This window comes from Carcharodon carcharias, assembly GCF_017639515.1.
Source record: "Carcharodon carcharias isolate sCarCar2 chromosome 37 unlocalized genomic scaffold, sCarCar2.pri SUPER_37_unloc_1, whole genome shotgun sequence".
Classification (NCBI taxonomy): Eukaryota; Metazoa; Chordata; class Chondrichthyes; order Lamniformes; family Lamnidae; genus Carcharodon; species Carcharodon carcharias.
In genome coordinates this window covers 1,110,169-1,130,168 of record NW_024470758.1, presented here as the reverse complement: position 1 = coordinate 1,130,168, position 20,000 = coordinate 1,110,169, and the positions used below count along the sequence as shown (strand labels likewise).

At 48.2% G+C, this 20,000-nt stretch overlaps 1 protein-coding gene across 1 annotated transcript in view; it reads left to right on the top strand.

Annotated features, from left to right (window-relative positions):
- The window catches only part of LOC121274601 (atypical kinase COQ8A, mitochondrial-like), a 100,593-nt gene that overhangs the window by 43,316 nt on the left and 37,277 nt on the right, over positions 1 to 20,000 (top strand). Inside the window, exons 5-10 of the mRNA XM_041181939.1 lie at positions 3,221 to 3,298; positions 10,904 to 11,023; positions 12,871 to 12,956; positions 13,466 to 13,606; positions 15,476 to 15,557; positions 15,955 to 16,048. Coding sequence (XP_041037873.1) covers positions 3,221 to 3,298; positions 10,904 to 11,023; positions 12,871 to 12,956; positions 13,466 to 13,606; positions 15,476 to 15,557; positions 15,955 to 16,048 — 601 coding nt within the window. The remainder of the gene's footprint in view (positions 1 to 3,220; positions 3,299 to 10,903; positions 11,024 to 12,870; positions 12,957 to 13,465; positions 13,607 to 15,475; positions 15,558 to 15,954; positions 16,049 to 20,000) is intronic.

Below are 20,000 nucleotides of genomic sequence, written 5' to 3'. Positions count from 1 at the left end.
TGTGTGTGCATATGTGTGTATATATATCTGTGTGTGCATATGTGTGTATATATATCTGTGTGTGCATATGTGTGTATATATATCTGTGTGTGCATATGTGTGTATATATATCTGTGTGTGCATATGTGTGTATATATATCTGTGTGTGCATATGTGTGTATATATATCTGTGTGTGCATATGTGTGTATATATATCTGTGTGTGCATATGTGTGTATATATATCTGTGTGTGCATATGTGTGTATATATATCTGTGTGTGCATATGTGTGTATATATATCTGTGTGTGCATATGTGTGTATATATATCTGTGTGTGCATATGTGTGTATATATATCTGTGTGTGCATATGTGTGTATATATATCTGTGTGCATATGTGTGTATATATATCTGTGTGTGCATATGTGTGTATATATATCTGTGTGTGCATATGTGTGTATATATATCTGTGTGTGCATATGTGTGTATATATATCTGTGTGTGCATATGTGTGTATATATATCTGTGTGTGCATATGTGTGTATATATATCTGTGTGTGCATATGTGTGTATATATATCTGTGTGTGCATATGTGTATATATATCTGTGTGCATATGTGTGTATATATATCTGTGTGTGCATATGTGTGTATATATATCTGTGTGTGCATATGTGTGTATATATATCTGTGTGTGCATATGTGTGTATATATATCTGTGTGCATATGTGTGTATATATATCTGTGTGTGCATATGTGTGTATATATATCTGTGTGCATATGTGTGTATATATATCTGTGTGTGCATATGTGTGTATATATATCTGTGTGTGCACATGTGTGTGTATATATATCTGTGTGTGCATATGTGTGTATATATATCTGTGTGTGTATATATATCTGTGTGTATATGCGTGTGTATATATCTGTGTGTATATGCGTGTATATATATCTGTGTGTATATGTGTGTATATATATATCTGTGTGTGTATATGTGTGTATATATATATCTGTGTGTGTATATGTGTGTGTATATATATATCTGTGTGTATACGTGTGTATATATATATATCTGTGTGTATACGTGTGTATATATCTGTGTGTGTATACGTGTGTATATATCTGTGTGTGTATACGTGTGTATATATCTGTGTGTGTATATGTGTGTATATATCTGTGTGTGTATATGTGTGTATATATCTGTGTGTGTATATGTGTGTTTATATCTGTGTGTGTATATGTGTGTATATATCTGTGTGTATATGTGTGTATATATCTGTGTGTGTATATGTGTGTATATATCTGTGTGTGTATGTGTGTATATATCTGTGTGTGTATATATCTGTGTGTGTCTATGTGTGTATATATATATATATCTGTGTGTGTATATATATCTGTGTGTGTGTATATGTGTATATATATCTGTGTGTGTGTGTATATGTGTATATATATTGTGTGTGTCTGTATATGTGTATATATATTTGTGTGTGTATATGTGTATATATTTTTTGTGTGTATATGTGTGTATATATATATCTGTGTGCATGTATCTGCGCACGTGTGTGTGTGTGTGCATGTATCTGCGCACGTGTGTGTGTGCATGTATCTGCGCACGTGTGTGTGTGCATGTATCTGCGCACGTGTGTGTGCGCATGTATCTGCGCACGTGTGTGTGTATGTATCTGCGCACATGTGTGTGTATGTATCTGCGCACGTGTGTGTGTGTATGTATCTGCGCACGTGTGTGTGTGTATGTATCTGCGCATGTGTGTGTGTATGTATCTGCGCACGTGTGTGTGTGTATGTATCTGCGCACGTGTGTGTGCATGTATCTGCGCACGTGTGTGTGTGCATGTATCTGCGCACGTGTGTGTGTGCATGTATCTGCGCACGTGTGTGTGTGCATGTATCTGCGCACGTGTGTGTGTGCATGTATCTGCGCACGTGTGTGTGTGCATGTATCTGCGCACGTGTGTGTGTGCATGTATCTCCGCACGTGTGTGTGTGCATGTATCTCCGCACGTGTGTGTGTTTGTGTGCGCCTGTATCTGCGCACGTGTGTGTGCATGTATCTGCACACGTGTGTGTGTGTGTGCATGTATCTGCACACGTGTGTGTGTGTGCATGTATCTGCGCACATGTGTGTGTGCTTGTATCTGCGCACGTGTGTGTGCTTGTATCTGCGCACGTGTGTGTGTGCTTGTATATGCGCACGTGTGTGTGTGTGCTTGTATATGCGCACGTGTGTGTGTGTGCATGTATCTGCGCACGTGTGTGTGTGTGCATGTATCTGCACACGTGTGTGTGTGCATGTATCTGCGCACATGTGTGTGTGTGTGCATGTATCTGCGCACGTGTGTGTGTGTGCATGTATCTGCGCATGTGTGTGTGTGTATGTATCTGCGCATGTGTGTGTGTGCATGTATCTGCGCGCACGTGTGTGTGTGCATGTATCTGCGCGCACGTGTGTGTGTGCATGTATCTGTGCGCATGTGTGTGTGTGTGCATGTATCTGCGCACATGTGTGTGTGTGCTTGTATCTGCACACGTGTGTGTGTGTGCTTGTATCTGCGCACGTGTGTGTGTGCTTGTATCTGCGCACGTGTGTGTGTGTGCTTGTATATGCGCACGTGTGTGTGTATCTGCGCATGTGTGTGTGTGCGTGTGTCTGCGCACGTGTGTGTGTGCGTGTGTCTGCGCACGTGTGTGTGTGCGTGTGTCTGCGCACGTGTGTGTGTGCGTGTCTCTGCGCACGTGTGTGTGTGTGTGCGTGTGTCTGCGCACGTGTGTGTGTGCGTGTGTCTGCGCACGTGTGTGCGTGTGTCTGCGCACGTGTGTGTGTGCGTGTGTCTGCGCACGTGTGTGTGTGTGTGCGTGTCTGCGCACGTGTGTGTGTGTGCGTGTGTCTGCGCACGTGTGTGTGTGCGTGTGTCTGCGCACGTGTGTGTGTGTGCGTGTGTCTGCGCACGTGTGTGTGTGCGTGTGTCTGCGCACGTGTGTGTGTGTGCGCGTGCATGTGTCTGCGCACGTGTGCGCGTGCATGTGCTTACTCTGTGTGAGTATGTATATCTGTGTGTATGTGTGTTTGAGGGAAGTGTGGGGGGAAGATCATGGACACACATGTGCCTATGTGTGCTCATGTGTGCCTCTATGCTTGTGCATGCGTATCTTTAGTGTTTGTATTAATTGTGAATCAGTCTGTCCCTCAGCTCTAACCACTGTTCCTGTGGCTGTTCCCCCCAGGATTGGCGATCAGAGTAGGATTCGGAACACTGTTGGAAGCCACACGGAAGACGTTCAGTGCGGCAAACAGGTCACAGGGTGAGTGTGGCACTCTCAGGTACATCCCTCTGTGATGGATGTCTTGTTATGGGTGCATACTCTGGCAGTTCACCACCACCTTCTCAAGAGCATGTGGGGATGGGAGGTGATGGTGTAGTGGTATTGTTGCTGGACTGGTATCCCCAGAGACCCAGGGTAACATTCTGGGGACCCGGGTACGAATCCCACCATGCGGCAGATGGTGGAATTTGAATTCAATAAAAATCTGGAATTAAAAGTCTAATGATGACCATGAAACAATTGTCGATTGTTGTAAAAACCCATCTGGTTCTCTAATGTCCCCTTTGGGGAAGGAAATCTACCCCCTTACCTGGTCTGGGCCTACATGTGACTCCAGGCCCACAGCAAAGTGGTTGACTCTTAAGTGTCCTCTGAAATGGCCGAGCGAGACACTCAGTTGAATCAAACTGTTAGAAAGCCTCAGAAAAGGAATGGAACTGGACGGACCACCCAGCATCGGCCTAGGCACTGGGAACAACAATGGCAATCTCAGCCCTGCCTACACTGCAAAGCCAAAATCTGGGGTTTTGTGCCAACATTGAGAGAGCTGTCTCACAGACTAATTAAACAACAGCCTGACATAGTCATACTGACAGAAACATACCTTACAGATAATGCCCCAGACACCACCATCACCATCCCCGGGTGCAGCAGCAGAGGTGGAGGCACAGTGGTATACAGTCGGGAGGGAGTTGCCCTGGGAGTCCTCAACAACGACTCCAGACCCCATGAAGCTGCTAGACTGGGTCTGCAGCAGGTGATGAGGGAACCAACAAGAGGGAAAAACATACTTGACCCCATCCTCACCAACCTGCCTGCTGCAGATGCATCTGTCCATGACAGTACTGGTAGGAGTGACCACCACACAGTCATTGTGGAGACAAAGTTCTGTCTTCACATTGAGGATACCCTCCATCGTGATGTGTGGCTCTACCATCGTGCTATATGGGATAGATTTCAAATAGATCTAGTAACTCAAGATTGGGCATCCATGAGGCACTGTGGGCCATCAGCAGCAGCAGAATTGTACTCGAACACAATCTGTAACCTCGTGGCCCAGCATATCCCCCACTCTACCATTACCATCAAGCCAGGGGATCAACCCTGGTTCAATGAAGAGTACAGGAGGGCATGTCAGGAGCAGCACCAGGCATACCTAAAAATGAGGTGTCAACCTGGTGAAGCTATAACACAGGGATAATTGTGTTACAAACGGCATAAGCAGCAAGTGATAGACAGAGATAAGCGATCCCACAACTAACAGATCAGATCTAAGCTCTGCAGTCCTGCCACATCCAGTTGTGAATGGTGATGGACAATTAATCAACTCACTGGAGGAGGAGGCTCCACAAATATCCTCATCCTTAATGATGGAGGAGCCCAGCACATCAGTGTAAAAGATAAGGCTGAAACATTTGCTACAATCTTCAGCCAGAAATGCCGAGTGGATGATCCATCTCAGCCTCCTCCGGAGGTCCCCAGCATCACAGATGCCAGTCTTCAGCCAATTCGATTCTCTCTATGTGATACCAAGAAATGGCTAAAGATACCGGATACTGCAAAGGCTATGGGCTCTGACATATTCCAGCAATAGTGCTGAAGACTCATGCTCCAGAACTTGCTGCGCCCCCCTAGCCAAGCTGTTCCAGTACAGCTACAACACTGGCATCTACCCAGCTATGTGGAAAATTGCCCAGGTATGTCCTGTACACAAAAAGCAGGACAAATCCAACCTGTCCAATTACTGTCCCCATCAGTCTACTCGCCATCATCAGTAAAGTAATGGAAAGGGTCATCAACAGTGCTTTCAAGCGGCACTTGCTTAGCAATAACCTGCTCACTGATGCCCAGTTTGGGTTCCGCCAGGGCCACTCAGCTCCTGACCTCATTACAGCCTTGGTTCAAACATGGACAAAAGAGCTGAACTCCTGAGGTGAGGTGAGAGTGACTGCCCTTGACATCAAGGCAGCATTTGACCGAGTGTGGCATCAAGGAGTCCCAGTAAAACTGGAGTCAATGGGAATCAGGGGAAAACACTCCGCTGGTTGGAGTCATACCTAGCACAAAGGAAGATGATTGTGGTTGTTGGAGGTCAGTCATCTCAGCTCCAGGACATCACTGCAGGAGTTCCTCAGGGTAGTGTCCTTGGCCCAACCATCTTCAGCTGCTTCATCAATGACCTTCCTTCCATCATAAGGTCAGAAGAGGGGATGTTCGCTGATGATTGCACAATGTTCAGCACCATTCGCGACTCCTCAGATACTGAAGCAGTCCATGTCCAAATGCAGCAAGACCTGGACAATATCCAGGCTTGGGCTGGCAAGTGACAAGTAACATTCGTGTCACACAAGTGTCAGGTAATGACCATCTCCAACAAGAGAGAATCCAACCATCGCCCCTTGATGTTCAATGCCATTACCATCACTGAATCCCCCACTATCAACATCCTGGGGGCTACTGTTGACCAGAAACTGAACTGGACCAGCCATATAAATACTGTGGCTATAAAAGCAGGTCAGAGGCTGGGAATCATGCGATGAGTAACTCACCTCCTTACTCCCCAAATCCTGTCCACCATCTACAAGTCCCAAGTCAGGAGTGTGATGGAATACTCCCCACTTGCCTGGATGAGTGCAGCTCCCACAACACTCAAGAAGCTCAACATCATCCAGGACAAAGCAGCCCCCCTTGATCAGCACCCCATCCACAAACATTCACTCCCTTCTCAACCAACGCACAGTAGCAGCAGTGTGTGTACCATCTACAAGATGCACTGCCGAAACTCACCAAGGCTCCTTCGATAGCACCTTCCAAACCCACGACCACTACTATCTAGAAGGACAAGGGCAGCAGACACATGGGGAACACCAAAACCTGCAAGTTCCCCTCCAAGCCACTCACCATCCTGACTTGGAAATATATCGGCCGTTCCTTCACTGTCGTTGGGTCAAAATCCTGGAACTCCCTAACAGCACGGTGGGTGTACCTACACCACAGGGACTGCAGCGGCTCAAGAAGGCAGCTTACCCCCACCTTCTCAAGGGGCAATTAGGGATGGGCAATAAATGCTGGGCCCAGCCAGCGACACCCACACCCTGTGAATGAATTTTAAAAAAAATTCATCCTGTGTGTCAGAGTGTTAAATGGCATTGTTCAAAAAATGTGCCCTCTGTGTCCTTAGGGACCTGCCCTGCCTTGGGGGCAGACACGCAGGGTGGCTGGGTCATGGGTTAGAAACCCCGCACCCCATCTGATGTAGTGAATAATACTGCAGAGACTAATTCATCACTAATTCAGCGACTGTACAGAGTCGCTGTTTTTTCAGCAGGGTAAGGGTCACTCACTGTGTAACTGTACAGAGTTGCTATTTATTCAGCAGGGTAAGGATCACTCACTGTGTAACTGTACAGAGTCACTGTTTATTCAGCAGGGTAAGGATCACTCACTGTGTAACTGTACAGAGTCACTGTTTATTCAGCAGGGTAAGGGTCACTCACTGTGTAACTGTACAGAGTCACTGTTTATTCAGCAGGGTAAGGGTCACTCACTGTGTAACTGTACAGAGTCACTGTTTATTCAGCAGGGTGAGGGTCACTCACTGTGTAACTGTACAGAGTCACTGTTTATTCAGGGTAAGAGTCACTCACTGTGTAACTGTACAGAGTCACTGTTTATTCAGGGTAAGGTTCACTCACTGTGTAACTGTACAGAGTCACTGTTTATTCAGCAGGGTAAGGGTCACTCACTGTGTAACTGTACAGAGTCACTGTTTATTCAGCAGGGTAAGGATCACTCACTGTGTAACTGTACAGAGTCACAGTTTATTCAGCAGGGTAAGGATCACTCACTGTGTAACTGTACAGAGTCACTGTTTATTCAGCAGGGTAAGGGTCACTCACTGTGTAACTGTACAGAGTCACTGTTTATTCAGGGTAAGGGTCACTCACTGTAACTGTACAGAGTCACTGTTTATTCAGCAGGGTAAGGGTCACTCACTGTGTAACTGTACAGAGTCACTGTTTATTCAGGGTAAGGGTCACTCACTGTGTAACTGTACAGAGTCATTGTTTATTCAGCAGGGTAAGGATCACTCACTGTGTAACTGTACAGAGTCACAGTTTATTCAGCAGGGTAAGGATCACTCACTGTGTAACTGTACAGAGTCACTGTTTATTTAGGGTAAGGGTCACTCACTTTGTAACTGTACAGAGTCGCTATTTATTCAGCAGGGTAAGGATCACTCACTGTGTAACTGTACAGAGTCACTGTTTATTCAGCAGGGTAAGGATCACTCACTGTGTAACTGTACAGAGTCACTGTTTATTCAGCAGGGTAAGGGTCATTCACTGTATAACTGTACAGAGTCACTGTTTATTCAGCAGGGTAAGGGTCACTCACTGTGTAACTGTACAGAGTCACTGTTTATTCAGGGTAAGGATCACTCACTGTGTAACTGTACAGAGTCACTGTTTATTCAGGGTAAGGGTCACTCACTGTGTAACTGTACAGAGTCACTGTTTATTCAGGGTAAGGGTCACTCACTGTGTAACTGTACAGAGTCACTGTTTATTCAGCAGGGTAAGGATCACTCACTGTAACTGTACAGAGTCACTGTTTATTCAGCAGGGTAAGGGTCACTCACTGTAACTGTACAGAGTCACTGTTTATTCAGCAGGGTAAGGATCACTCACTGTGTAACTGTACAGAGTCACTGTTTATTCAGCAGGGTAAGGGTCACTCACTGTAACTGTACAGAGTTGCTATTTATTCAGCAGGGTAAGGATCACTCACTGTAACTGTACAGAGTTGCTATTTATTCAGCAGGGTAAGGATCACCCACTGTGTAACTGTACAGAGTTGCTATTTATTCAGCAGGGTAAGGATCACTCACTGTGTAACTGTACAGAGTCACTGTTTATTCAGCAGGGTAAGGATCACTCACTGTGTAACTGTACAGAGTCACTGTTTATTCAGCAGGGTAAGGGTCACTCACTGTGTAACTGTACACAGTCATGTTTATTCAGCAGGGTAAGGGTCACTCACTTTGTAACTGTACAGAGTCACTGTTTATTCAGCAAAGGGTCACTCACTGTGTGACTGTACAGAGTCACTGTTTATTCAGCAAAGGATCACTCACTGTGTAACTGTACAGAGTCACTGTTTATTCAGGGTAAGGGTCACTCACTGTGTAACTGTACAGAGTCACTGTTTATTCAGCAGGGTAAGGATCACTCACTATGTAACTGCACAGAGTCACGGATGCAGCAGAGTTCCAGATTTAACTGCAAGTCTTATGAACAAGCTGTTGATCACTCACTGCTCAGGAATGGATGGGAAGCAGGCTTCCGGCCTGCAGAATATTCAGGACACTCTGGGCCAAAAGCGAGTGGTGGGGGATGGGGTCCGGTGCTAGGCCTCAATCCTTGGGATTGGGCTCTGTATGGCTCTGCCAGGCTTTGTTTGGCTCAATCCTTGGGATTACTCTGCATTATGAGTCCAGCAACACAAACACAACACCACCTTTTGAGGATTTGTGCTTCAGGGTCCGAAGATTTCATCAACCCGGCTGGAGTAGGCTTTGGGTAAAAAATGAACCTCGAGGCCTGGTGCTTTGGAGTTCAAACTCTCATCCTTTTCAATTTTCAATGTAGGATCGAAGGTTAATTGATAACCGGCCTGCCGGCGAATCTAATGGCAACCCAGGCCCCCCTGACTGCTGCCGCTCCTGGAGAAAGAGGCGGATTAGAGTTCAAAGCCTTTCTGGACCAGGCCGCAAGTGGGCAAGCCAGTTGCCATGGCGGCAAATGACTCCCGGATGCAAATCGCTAGCACGGCGCAGGGCGAGCATCCAACCGTTATCGAGCGCTTATCCGGACTGGACGATATTTTTCTCAGAAGCCTTGCGCGATAAGATGAGACCTGAGGCCTATACCTTTCAGGCTTGTGTCGGAAACACTGATGGAGATGCAGAAAGAGGCGAATAATTGGGCCCCTTTTGAGCATTCGGCTCAGAGTTAACGGATTTTCAGATCTTTCAAATTTACTTCTATCTGCCCCGTCTTTTTCAAGAGAAAAAAAACTTGCTCCTTTTTCTTGAGTTTTAAACCGGGGCAGGCTAGGGTCATGTCAGATGGTGTCTCTGCTTCGGAACCATGTCCCTGGAAACACTATCGAGGATGTTCGGAATCACGAAGGGGTTTCGACAGACGGAGAGAAGAGGAACTGTTCCCAGAGGCCGAAGGGCCGAGAATTGGAGGGCACAGGCCAGCGACAGCGCGAGGGCGAGCCTCTCTCGCCTGCCGAATGGTTCGGATTTGGGATCCGCTGCCTGATAAGCGGGGGAGGGGTTTGGGGGTGGCGGGGGGGGGGGCGGTGGTGGGGAACAGATCCAATGGTAGCATTCCAAAGTGGGTGGGGGGGGGATTGGGGTAATACTCAAAGGAGAGGGGTATGGGGAAAGAGCAGTGGGGGGTGTGGGGAGAGGTGTACGACGAACTGGGTTGCTCTTCGAAAGGGCCGGCACAGATTCGATGGGCTGAACAGCCTCCTCCTGCGCTGTATCAATCTGTGATTCCATGTATCCGGCATTCGAACGTTCAATTGAGGAAAGCTGGGGCTTACTTTGACTCGACGAGTTAAAATTTCTGCTTTGCAGTTTCAGCGCTTTCCCCTGCTCCTCTGGCTCGACCCAGGGCGTGTTTAATTGAAGCAGCGACGGAGCTCCATCGGTTAGGTCTTCCCTGATGTTAAGGGAGCATCTCTAAATTGGGAACCCGAGCCCTCGTTAACATTTAGACCTTCCTTTCAGTCAAGAGGACTTTACACCCCTTAAGTGCCATTTTGAACCCCGCGTTGAGTTCCCGACTCCCATCTCCATAACATTGCCCCCGACTTCGTCCCCGCTGCAGCTCATCGGCTGCTGAAGTCCCCACCCAGGCCTTTCCTTCTGGGCTTGGGCTACTCTGCCCCTGACTCTCCCACGTTCTAACTTCCATAAACTCGGAGGTCGTCTGGAGCTCTGCTATCCGTGTCTTAAACATCGTTCCCCGATCGCTCCATGTGCTCGCTGACCCACATTGGCTCTCAGTCAAGCAACAGCCTCCGTTTTTGAATTCTCATCCTTGTTTTCCAATCCCTCCGTGGCCTCTTGCCTCCCCCTCTCCTCCCCGATCTCTGCGACCCTCCAGGATCTCCGCGCCCCGCCAATTCCGGCCTCTTGAGCATCCCCCCACCCCACCGATTTTAAACGCTCCGCTATTGGCGGCCGTGCCTTCAGCTGCCTGGGGACTCTGAGCTCTGGGATTCCCTCCCTAACCCTCTCCGCCTCTCGCTCCTCCTTAAAACTGACCTCCTTGACCGAGCTATTACATGACTGTCCCTAAATATCTCCTGACGTGGCTCGGGGTCAGACAACGCTCCTGTGAAGTGCCTCAGGGTGTTTTATTACGTTGAAGGTGCTATATAAATGCAAGTTGCTGTCACTGCTTATTAAGAGCTATCTAATTCCTTCCGAAAGACACTCAAACCTGTGACTGTGTTAACCCAGGCTCTGTGTCACTCTAACCCATCGCTCTGTTAATCTAGGGGTTATGCTGTTGGATTCCAGCACCATCCTATCCGAGGCGAATGCTGAAAGGATTGTAAGCACCCTCTGTAAAGTGAGAGGGGCCGCTCTGAAACTGGGACAAACGCTGAGCATTCAAGGTAGGGTCTCGATAGCCTTCAAGGAGGATCTTTTGCATCGCACAAAAAAGTGTCAGGCAATGATCATCTCCAACGAGAGAGAACCTAACCATCGCCCCTTGACGTTCAATGGCATTACCATCGCTGAATCCCCCCACTATCAACATCCTGGGGGTTACCATTGACCAGAAACTTAACTGGACCCAGCCATATAAACACTGTGGCTACAAGAGCAGGTCAGAGGCTGGGAATCCTGCGGCGAGTAACTCACTTCCTGACTCCCCAAAGCCTGTCCACCATCTACAAGGCACAAGTCAGGAGTGTGATGGAATACTCCCCACTTGCCTGGATGAGTGCAGCTCCCACAACACTCAAGAAGCTCGACACCATCCAGGACAAAGCAGCCCCGCTTGATCAGCACCCCACCCACAAACATTCACTCCCTCCACCACCGACGCACAGTAGCAGCAGTGTGTGTACCATCTACAAGATGCCCTGCAGCAACTCACCAAGGCTCCTTCGACAGCACCTTCCAAACCCATGACCTCTACCATCTAGAAGGACAAGGGCAGCAGACACATGGGGAACATCACCACCTGCAAGTTCCCCTCCAAGTCACTCAACATCCTGACTTGGAAATATATCGGCCGTTCCTTCACTGTCGCTGGGTCAAAATCCTGGGCCTCCCTCCCTAACAGCACGGTGGGTGTACCTACACCACAGGGACTGCAGCGGCTCAAGAAGACAGCTCACCCCCAAATTTCTCAAGGGGCAATTAGGGATGGGCAATAAATACTGGCCAGCGAAGCCCACATCCCATAAAAATAAGTTAGCTGTCTGCACAACCAATAAATGAAGCAGAGTGTGCTGACTGGCGAGGGGGGAGGGGAGAGCTTGACGAGGGGGGTATCTGTTGCAAGTGCTGACATGTCCCCTCCTCCCCTCTACCCTTGCCCTTCGTGCCAGGCTTGTACCTCTCAGGCCTACACGGTAGGCCAGGGCTGTGTTGGTTGCCATGGATGAACCTGATTTTTGCTCTCGTGAGTGAGTGCACGCGTGTGTGAGTGCACGCGTGTGTGTGTGAGTGCACGTGTGTGTGAGTGAGTGCACGTGTGTGTGAGTGAGTGCACGCGTGTGTGAGTGAGTGCACGCGTGTGTGAGTGCACGCGTGTGTGTGTGAGTGCACGCGTGTGTGAGTGAGTGCACGCGTGTGTGTGTGAGTGCACGCGTGTGTGAGTGGGTGCATGCGTGTGTAAATGATCCCATGGCTGCTGTTGGAAGGAGAGCAGGAGGTGGTAAATCTCTCCGGTGTCCTGAGGCCAATATTTATCCCTTGACCAACATCACTGAATAATCATTAGGTCATGATCTCATTGCTGTTTGTGGGAGCTTCCTGTGCAAGAATTGGCTGCTCTGTCTCCTACATGGCAATACTGACTAGACTCCAAAAGTATTCCATTGGCTACAAAGCACTTTGAGATGGGCAGAAGGAGCCTATTCAGCCCATCGTGTCTGCACCAGCTCCCTGAATGCGTAATTCACCCTGTGCCAATCCCCACCACCTCCTTCCTGACGTTGTGAGAGGTGCTACGTAAATGCAAGTTCGTAGGCACTGGGTTTCTTTAAGATATAATTTAGTCTGTTTTTATGACATGTAGCCTTTGGATTAATCAGGTTCTCTCCCCTCTCCCTTCTTTGTCTGTCCCTCCTGCTCTCCCTGTCTGTCTGTCTCTCTCTCCCTCCCACTTTCTCTCCCTGTCACTCTCTCTCACTCTGTCTCTCTCCTCCTGTTCCTCCATCTCTATTTCTCCGTATCTCTCTCTTTCACCCTCTCTCTTTCGCCCTCTGTTTTTCTCTCTCTTGTGTAGATGAAGCGTTCATTAATCCCGCCCTACAGAAGATCTTTGAGCGAGTAAGGCATGGGGCGGACTTCATGCCTACCAGGCAGATGCTGGTAAGAAAGAGGGGCAGCACTGGTTATAAAGCAGGGATACACCCAGGGAAGCTTCCGGTAGGGAAGCCTCAGAGGGGAGGAATCCTCACCTTATCTGTCCCCCACCAGAAACAAAGGGCCACACATTCTCTCAGACTACAGAAAGGACCAGATACAGCATCAACCTGGTTTGGAATGGCACAAACTCCCTGTCTGTAAGTGTCTCAGATGGAACACGTTTTGCCAGGGCCAGACATTAAACCCCTTCCATGTAGTAATCACACCCAGATATGTCACAGGCTGACAGCTACAAGGTCTACCACACTGAGGTACAGTAATGAGGACAGAGGGAGCTTTACTCTGTATCTAACCCCGTGCTGTACCTGTCCTGGGAGTGTTTGATGGGGACAGTGTAGAGGGAGCTTTACTCTGTATCTAATCCCGTGCTGTACCTGTCCTGGGAATGTTTGATGGGGACAGTGTGGAGGGAGGTGACGATCAGTAATTTATTCACTTTATTCTGGTGATAGAAAACTCTGCACAGCGAGCTGGGCTTGGACTGGCGGGAGAGGCTGGAGCTCTTTGAGGAACGCCCCTTTGCGGCAGCATCGATTGGCCAGGTTCACCTGGCGAGGCTGAAGGATGGTCGGGAGGTGGCTATGAAGATCCAGGTGAGGGGCGCTGAGGGATTGAGCAGGTCAGTTACTGAAAACCACCAGGAGCCGAACACACCCCAGCTGCCTCTCTCCGTCAGCTCAGACACCCCTTCTACCGCGCTGTGCCTTAATGCCAGCCCTAGTCCCTACTGTTGGGTAATCGGCTAGGGCTGACGCAGAATTATTCGGTTGGGGGGCGTTGCATGACAGTCCTGAACACAAGTAGAGTCAGAGATAGTGGGACGGAAATTCCTGGGGTAGTGACTTCATGTGGCACCTGGTACTTGCTGGTGTGACACCAGGCATGGGTCCAGGTGCGACTCCTGTTGTGATTCTAGTTGTGACTCCAGGTGCAGCACCAGATGTGACTCTAATTTGGACACGCATTGTGTCTCCATTTGTGATCCCAGGTGTTGAATCCAGGCAGCTGTTGGCACCAAATATTGGGCCCAGGTGTGACTCCAGGTGTTGATTCCAGGTGTGGCTTCTGGTGTAACCCCAGGCTTTGACCCCAGATGTGGCACTGGTTGACTCCAGGTGTGAATCCAGGTGTAGCACCAGGTCTGTCTCCAATTGTGGAACCAGATATTAGCTCCAGGTGTTGACACCAATGTTAACACCAGGTGTTGGCACCAGGTGTTGGTGCCAGGTGTGACTCCAGCTGTTGGTTCCAGCTGTTGGCACCAGGTGTTGGTGCCATGTGTGATTCCAGGTGTTGGTGCCACGTGTGATTCCAGGTGTTGGCTCCAGGTGTTGGTGCCATGTGTGATTCCAGTGTTGGTGCCACGTGTGATTCCAGGTGTTGGCTCCAGGTGTTGGTGCCACGTGTGATTCCAGGGGTTGGCACCAGGTGTTGGCACCATGTGTGATTCAGGTGTTGGCACCAGGTGTTGGCACCAGGTGTGATTCCAGAGGTTGGCGCCAGCTGTTGGCACCGTGTGATTCCAGAGGTTGGCACCAGATGTTGGCACCAGGTGTTGGTGCCATGTGAGATTCCACGTGTTGGTGCCATGTGTGATTCCAGGTGTTGGTGCCACGTGTGATTCCAGGTGTTGGTGCCACATGTGATTCCAGGTGTTGGCTCCAGGTGTTGGTGCCACATGTGATTCCAGGTGTTGGTGCCACGTGTGATTCCAGGTGTTGGCTCCAGGTGTTGGTGCCACATGTGATTCCAGGGGTTGGCACCAGGTGTTGGCGCCATGTGTGATTCCAGGTGTTGGCGCCATGTGTGATTCTAGGTGTTGGTGCCATGTGTGATTCCAGGTGTTGGCGCCATGTGTGATTCCAGGTGTTGGCACCATGTGTGATTCCAGGTGTTGGCGCCATGTGTGATTCCAGGTGTTGGCACCAGGTGTGATTCCAAGTGTTGGCGCCAGGTGTTGGCACCATGTGTGATTCCAGAGGTTGGCGTCAGGTGTTGGCACCATGTGTGATTCCAGAGGTTGGCACCAGGTGTTGGTGCCATGTGTGATTCCAGGTGTTGGCGCCATGTGTGATTCCAGGTGTTGGTGCCATGTGTGATTCCAGGTGTTGGCACCATGTGTGATTCCAGGTGTTGGCGCCATGTGTGATTCCAGGTGTTGGCACCAGGTGTGATTCCAAGTGTTGGCGCCAGGTGTTGGCACCATGTGTGATTCCAGAGGTTGGCGTCAGGTGTTGGCACCATGTGTGATTCCAGAGGTTGGCACCAGGTGTTTGTGCCATGTGTGATTCCAGGTGTTGGCGCCATGTGTGATTCCAGGTGTTGGTGCCATGTGTGATTCCAGGTGTTGGCCCCATGTGTGATTCCAGGTGTTGGCGCCATGTGTGACTCTGGGTGTTAGTGCCAGGTGTGTGAGGTGTCTCTGCCTCTCTCTCTCTCTGATCTCTCTCTTTGTCTTCCAGTACCCCGGAGTTGCTAAGAGCATCGACAGTGACCTGAGGAATCTGACGACCCTTCTCAACATGAGCAACGCTCTCCCTGCAGGTTAGTCTCTCCCCACGTGACAGCAAACGCTTGTTCCACCTCTGTCTCCACGTCCCGACTCTCATTTTCTTACCGCTCCCCAATATCAACCAACCCCCCAACCCCACTCAGTCCTGCCGGGGACATTATTTGTCGGAATGCCCCTGCTGAAGGGAGAGGATATTTAACCAGGAGTGCCATCGCACGTCTGGTGACCCGTGTGGTTCCTACATTCCAACAGCAAAAACGCTTCTAAAGTGCTTCACTGGCCGTGAAGCGCTTTGGGACGAACTGAGGTGGTGAAAGGTGTTATCGAAATGGGAGCCCTTTCTTTCTTTGACCCCCATGGTCCGTGTGTGTGCCCACTGTGAGCAGGAGAACACGGTGTGTGAGCGGTAACCTCCCCTTGTACCCACAGGACTGTTCCCGGAACATGCGATCGAGGTGATGAGTCAGGAACTGGCCCTCGAGTGCGATTACGAGAGAGAGGCGGCCTGCACCAAGACATTCAAGTGAGTAATGAATTTAGAAGATCTCCTGCCTCTTCACCCCTGCTTGCATGTGGCTCTGTGCTCCTGACTGCATGGACACGTGTGTGTGTGTGTGTGCACATGTGTCCATTTATGTATATGTGTGTGTGTGTATCTTTGTGTGTGTGTGTGTGCATGAGAGTGTGCGTGTGTTTATCTGTCTGCGTGTGTGTAAGAGTGTGTGTGTGTATCTGTGTGTGTCAGAGTGTGTGTGTATCTGTGTGTGTAAGAGTGTGTGTGTATCTGTGTGTGTGTATCTGTGTGTGTGTATCTGTGTGTGTGTAACAGTGTGTGTGTGTATCTGTGTGTGTATGTATCTCTGTGTGTTTGTGTGTGTGTGTTTATCTGTGTGTGTGTGTAAGAGTGTCTGTGTGTAAGAGTGTGAGTGTCTGTGTGTAAGAGTGTCTGTGTGTAAGAGTGTCTGTGTGTAAGAGTGTGTGTGTGTAAGTGTGTGTGTGTAAGTGTGTGTGTGTAAGTGTGTGTGTGTAAGTGTGTGTGTAAGTGTGTGTGTAAGAGTGTGTGTGTGTGTAAGTGTGTGTGTGTGTGTGTAAGAGTGTGTGTGTGTGTAAGTGTGTGTAAGTGTGTGTGTGTAAGTGTGTGTAAGTGTGTGTGTGTGTGTAAGTGTGTGTGTGTGTGTGTAAGTGTGTGTGTGTGTGTAAGAGTGTGTGTGTGTGTGTAAGAGTGTGTGTGTGTGTAAGAGTGTGTGTGTGTGTAAGTGTGTGTGTGTAAGAGTGCGTGTGTAAGAGTGTGTGTGTAAGAGAGAGAGAGTGTGTGTGTGTGTAAGTGTGTGTGTGTGAGAGTGTGTGTGTGTGAGAGTGTGTGTGTAAGAGTGTGTGTGTAAGAGTGTGTGTGTGTGTAAGAGTGTGTGTGTGTAAGTGTGTGTGTGTAAGAGAGTGTGTGTGTGTGTGTGAGTGTGTGTGTGTGTAAGAGTGTGTGTGTGTAAGAGTGTGTGTGTGTGTAAGAGTGTGTGTGTGTGTGTAAGAGTGTGTGTGTAAGTGTGTGTGTAAGAGTGTGTGTGTGTGTGTGTGTAAGAGTGTGTGTGTGTGTAAGAGTGCGTAAGAGTGTGTGTGTGTGTGTGTAAGAGAGTGTGTGTGTGTGTAAGAGAGTGTGTGTGTGTGTAAGAGAGTGTGTGTGTGTGTAAGAGTGTGTGTGTAAGTGTGTGTGTGTAAGAGTGTGTGTGTAAGAGAGTGTGTGTGTGTGTAAGAGAGTGTCTGTGTGTGTAAGTGTGTGTGTGTAAGAGTGTGTGTGTGTAAGAGTGTGTGTGTGTGTGTGTAAGAGTGTGTAAGAGTGTGTGTGTGTGCGTAAGAGAGTGTGTGTGTGTGTGTGTAAGAGAGTGTGTGTGTGTAAGAGAGTGTGTGTGTGTAAGAGAGTGTGTGTGTGTGTAAGTATGTGTGTGTGTAAGAGTGTGTGTGTGTAAGAGTGTGTGTGTGTGTGTTAGAGTGTGTGTGTAAGTGTGTGTGTGTAAGAGTGCGTGTGTAAGAGTGTGTGTGTAAGAGAGAGAGTGTGTGTGTGTGTAAGAGTGTGTGTGTGAGAGTGTGTGTGTGTGAGTGTGTGTGTGAGAGTGTGTGTGTAAGAGTGTGTGTGTGTAAGAGTGTGTGTGTGTAAGAGTGTGTGTGTAAGAGTGTGTGTGTAAGTGTGTGTGTGTAAGAGTGTGTGTAAGAGTGTGTGTGTAAGTGTGTGTGTGTAAGAGTGTGTGTGTAAGAGTGTGTGTGTGTAAGAGTGTGTGTGTGTGTAAGTGTGTGTGTGTAAGAGAGTGTGTGTGTGTGTGTAAGAGTGTGTGTGTGTGTGTGTGTAAGAGTGTGTGTGTGTGTGTGTAAGAGTGTGTGTGTGTGTAAGAGTGTGTGTGTAAGTGTGTGTGTGTGTGTGTAAGAGTGTGTGTGTAAGAGTGTGTGTGTGTGTGTGTAAGAGTGTGTAAGAGTGTGTGTGTGCGTAAGAGTGTGTGTGTGTGTGCGTAAGAGTGTGTGTGTGTGTGTGTAAGAGAGTGTGTGTGTGTGTAAGAGAGTGTGTGTGTGTGTGTAAGTGTGTGTGTGTAAGTGTGTGTGTGTAAGAGAGTGTGTGTGTGTGTGTAAGTGTGTGTGTGTAAGAGTGTGTGTGTGTAAGAGTGTGTGTGTGTGTGTGTAAGAGTGTGTGTGCGTGCGTAAGAGAGTGTGTGTGTGTGTGTAAGAGAGTGTGTGTGTGTGTGTAAGTGTGTGTGTGTAAGAGTGTGTGTGTGTAAGAGTGTGTGTGTGTGTGTTAAAGAGTGTGTGTGTAAGAGCGTGTGTGTAAGAGTGTGTGTGTAAGTGTCTGAGTGTGTGTGTGTGTATAAGAGAGCGTGTGTGTGTGTGTGTGTATAAGGGAGAGAGTGTGTGTGTGTGTATGAGAGTGTGTGTGTGTGTAAGTGTATGTGTGTGTAAGAGTGTGTGTGTGTGTAAGAGTGTGTGTGTGTGTAAGAGTGTGTGTGTGTGTAAGAGTGTGTGTGTGTGTAAGAGTATGTGTGTGTGTGTGTAAGAGTGTGTGTGGGAGTGTGTGTGTGTATAAGAGAGTGTGTGTGTGTGTGTGTATAAGAGAGTGTGTGTGTGTGTATAAGAGAGCGCGTGGGTGTGTGTGTACAAGAGTGTGTGTGTGTATAAGAGAGTGTGTGTGTATATAAGAGAGAGTGTGTGTGTGTGTATAAGAGAGAGTGTGTGTGTGTGTATGAGAGTGTGTGTGTGTGTGTATAAGAGAGTGTGTGTGTGTGTGTGTGTGTATAAGAGAGTGTGTGTGTGTGTATAAGAGAGTGTGCGTGTGTGTGTGTATAAGAGAGAGTGTGTGTGTGTGTATAAGAGAGTGTGTGTGTGTGTGTATAAGAGAGTGTGTGTGTGTGTGTATAAGAGAGTGTGTGTGTGTATAAGAGAGTGTGTGTGTGTGTATAAGAGTGTGTGTGTGTATAAGAGAGTGTGTGTGTGTGTATAAGAGAGTGTGTGTGTGTGTATAAGAGAGTGTGTGTGTGTGTATAAGAGAGTGTGTGTGTGTGTGTGTATAAGAGAGTGTGTGTGTGTGTGTGTGTGTATGTAAGTGTGTGTGTGTGTGTGTGTATGTAAGTGTGTGTGTGTGTGTGTATGTAAGTGTATGTGTATGTGTGTGTGTATGTAAGAGTGTGTGTGTGTATGTAAGAGTGTGTGTGTGTATGTAAGAGTGTGTGTGTGTGTATGTAAGAGTGTGTGTGTAAGAGTGTGTGTGTGTGTGTGTAAGAGTGTGTGTAAGAGTGTGTGTAAGTGTGTGAGTGTGTGTGTGTGTATGTAAGAGTGTGTGTGTGTGTATGTAAGAGTGTGTGTGTGTGTGTATGTAAGAGTGTGTGTGTGTGTATGTAAGAGTGTGTGTGTGTGTGTAAGAGTGTGTGTGTAAGAGTGTGTGTGTGTAAGAGTGTGTGTAAGAGTGTGTGTGAGTGTGTGTGTAAGTGTGTGTGTAAGAGTGTGTAATAGTGTGTGTGTGTGTGTGTGTAAGAGTGTGTGTGTGTGTAAGTGTGTGTGTGTAAGAGTGCATGTGTAAGAGTGTGTGTGTAAGAGAGAGAGAGTGTGTGTGTGTGTGTAAGAGTGTGTGTGTGTGAGAGTGTGTGTGTGTGAGTGTGTGTGTAAGAGTGTGTGTGTGTGTAAGTGTGTGTGTAAGAGAGTGTGTGTGTGTGTAAGAGTGTGTGTGTGTAAGAGTGTGTGTGTGTGTAAGAGTGTGTGTGTGTGTGTAAGAGTGTGTGTGAGTGTGTACGTAAGAGTGTGTCTGTGTGTGTGTAAGAGTGTGTGTGTAAGAGTGTGTGTGTGTGTGTAAGAGTGTGTGTGTGTGTGTAAGAGTGTGTGTGTGTGTAAGAGTGTGTGTGTAAGAGTGTGTGTGTGTAAGAGTGTGTGTGTGAGTGTATGTGTGTAAGAGTGTGTGTGTGTGTCAGAGTGTGTGTGTAAGAGTGTGTGTAAGAGTGTGTATGTAAGAG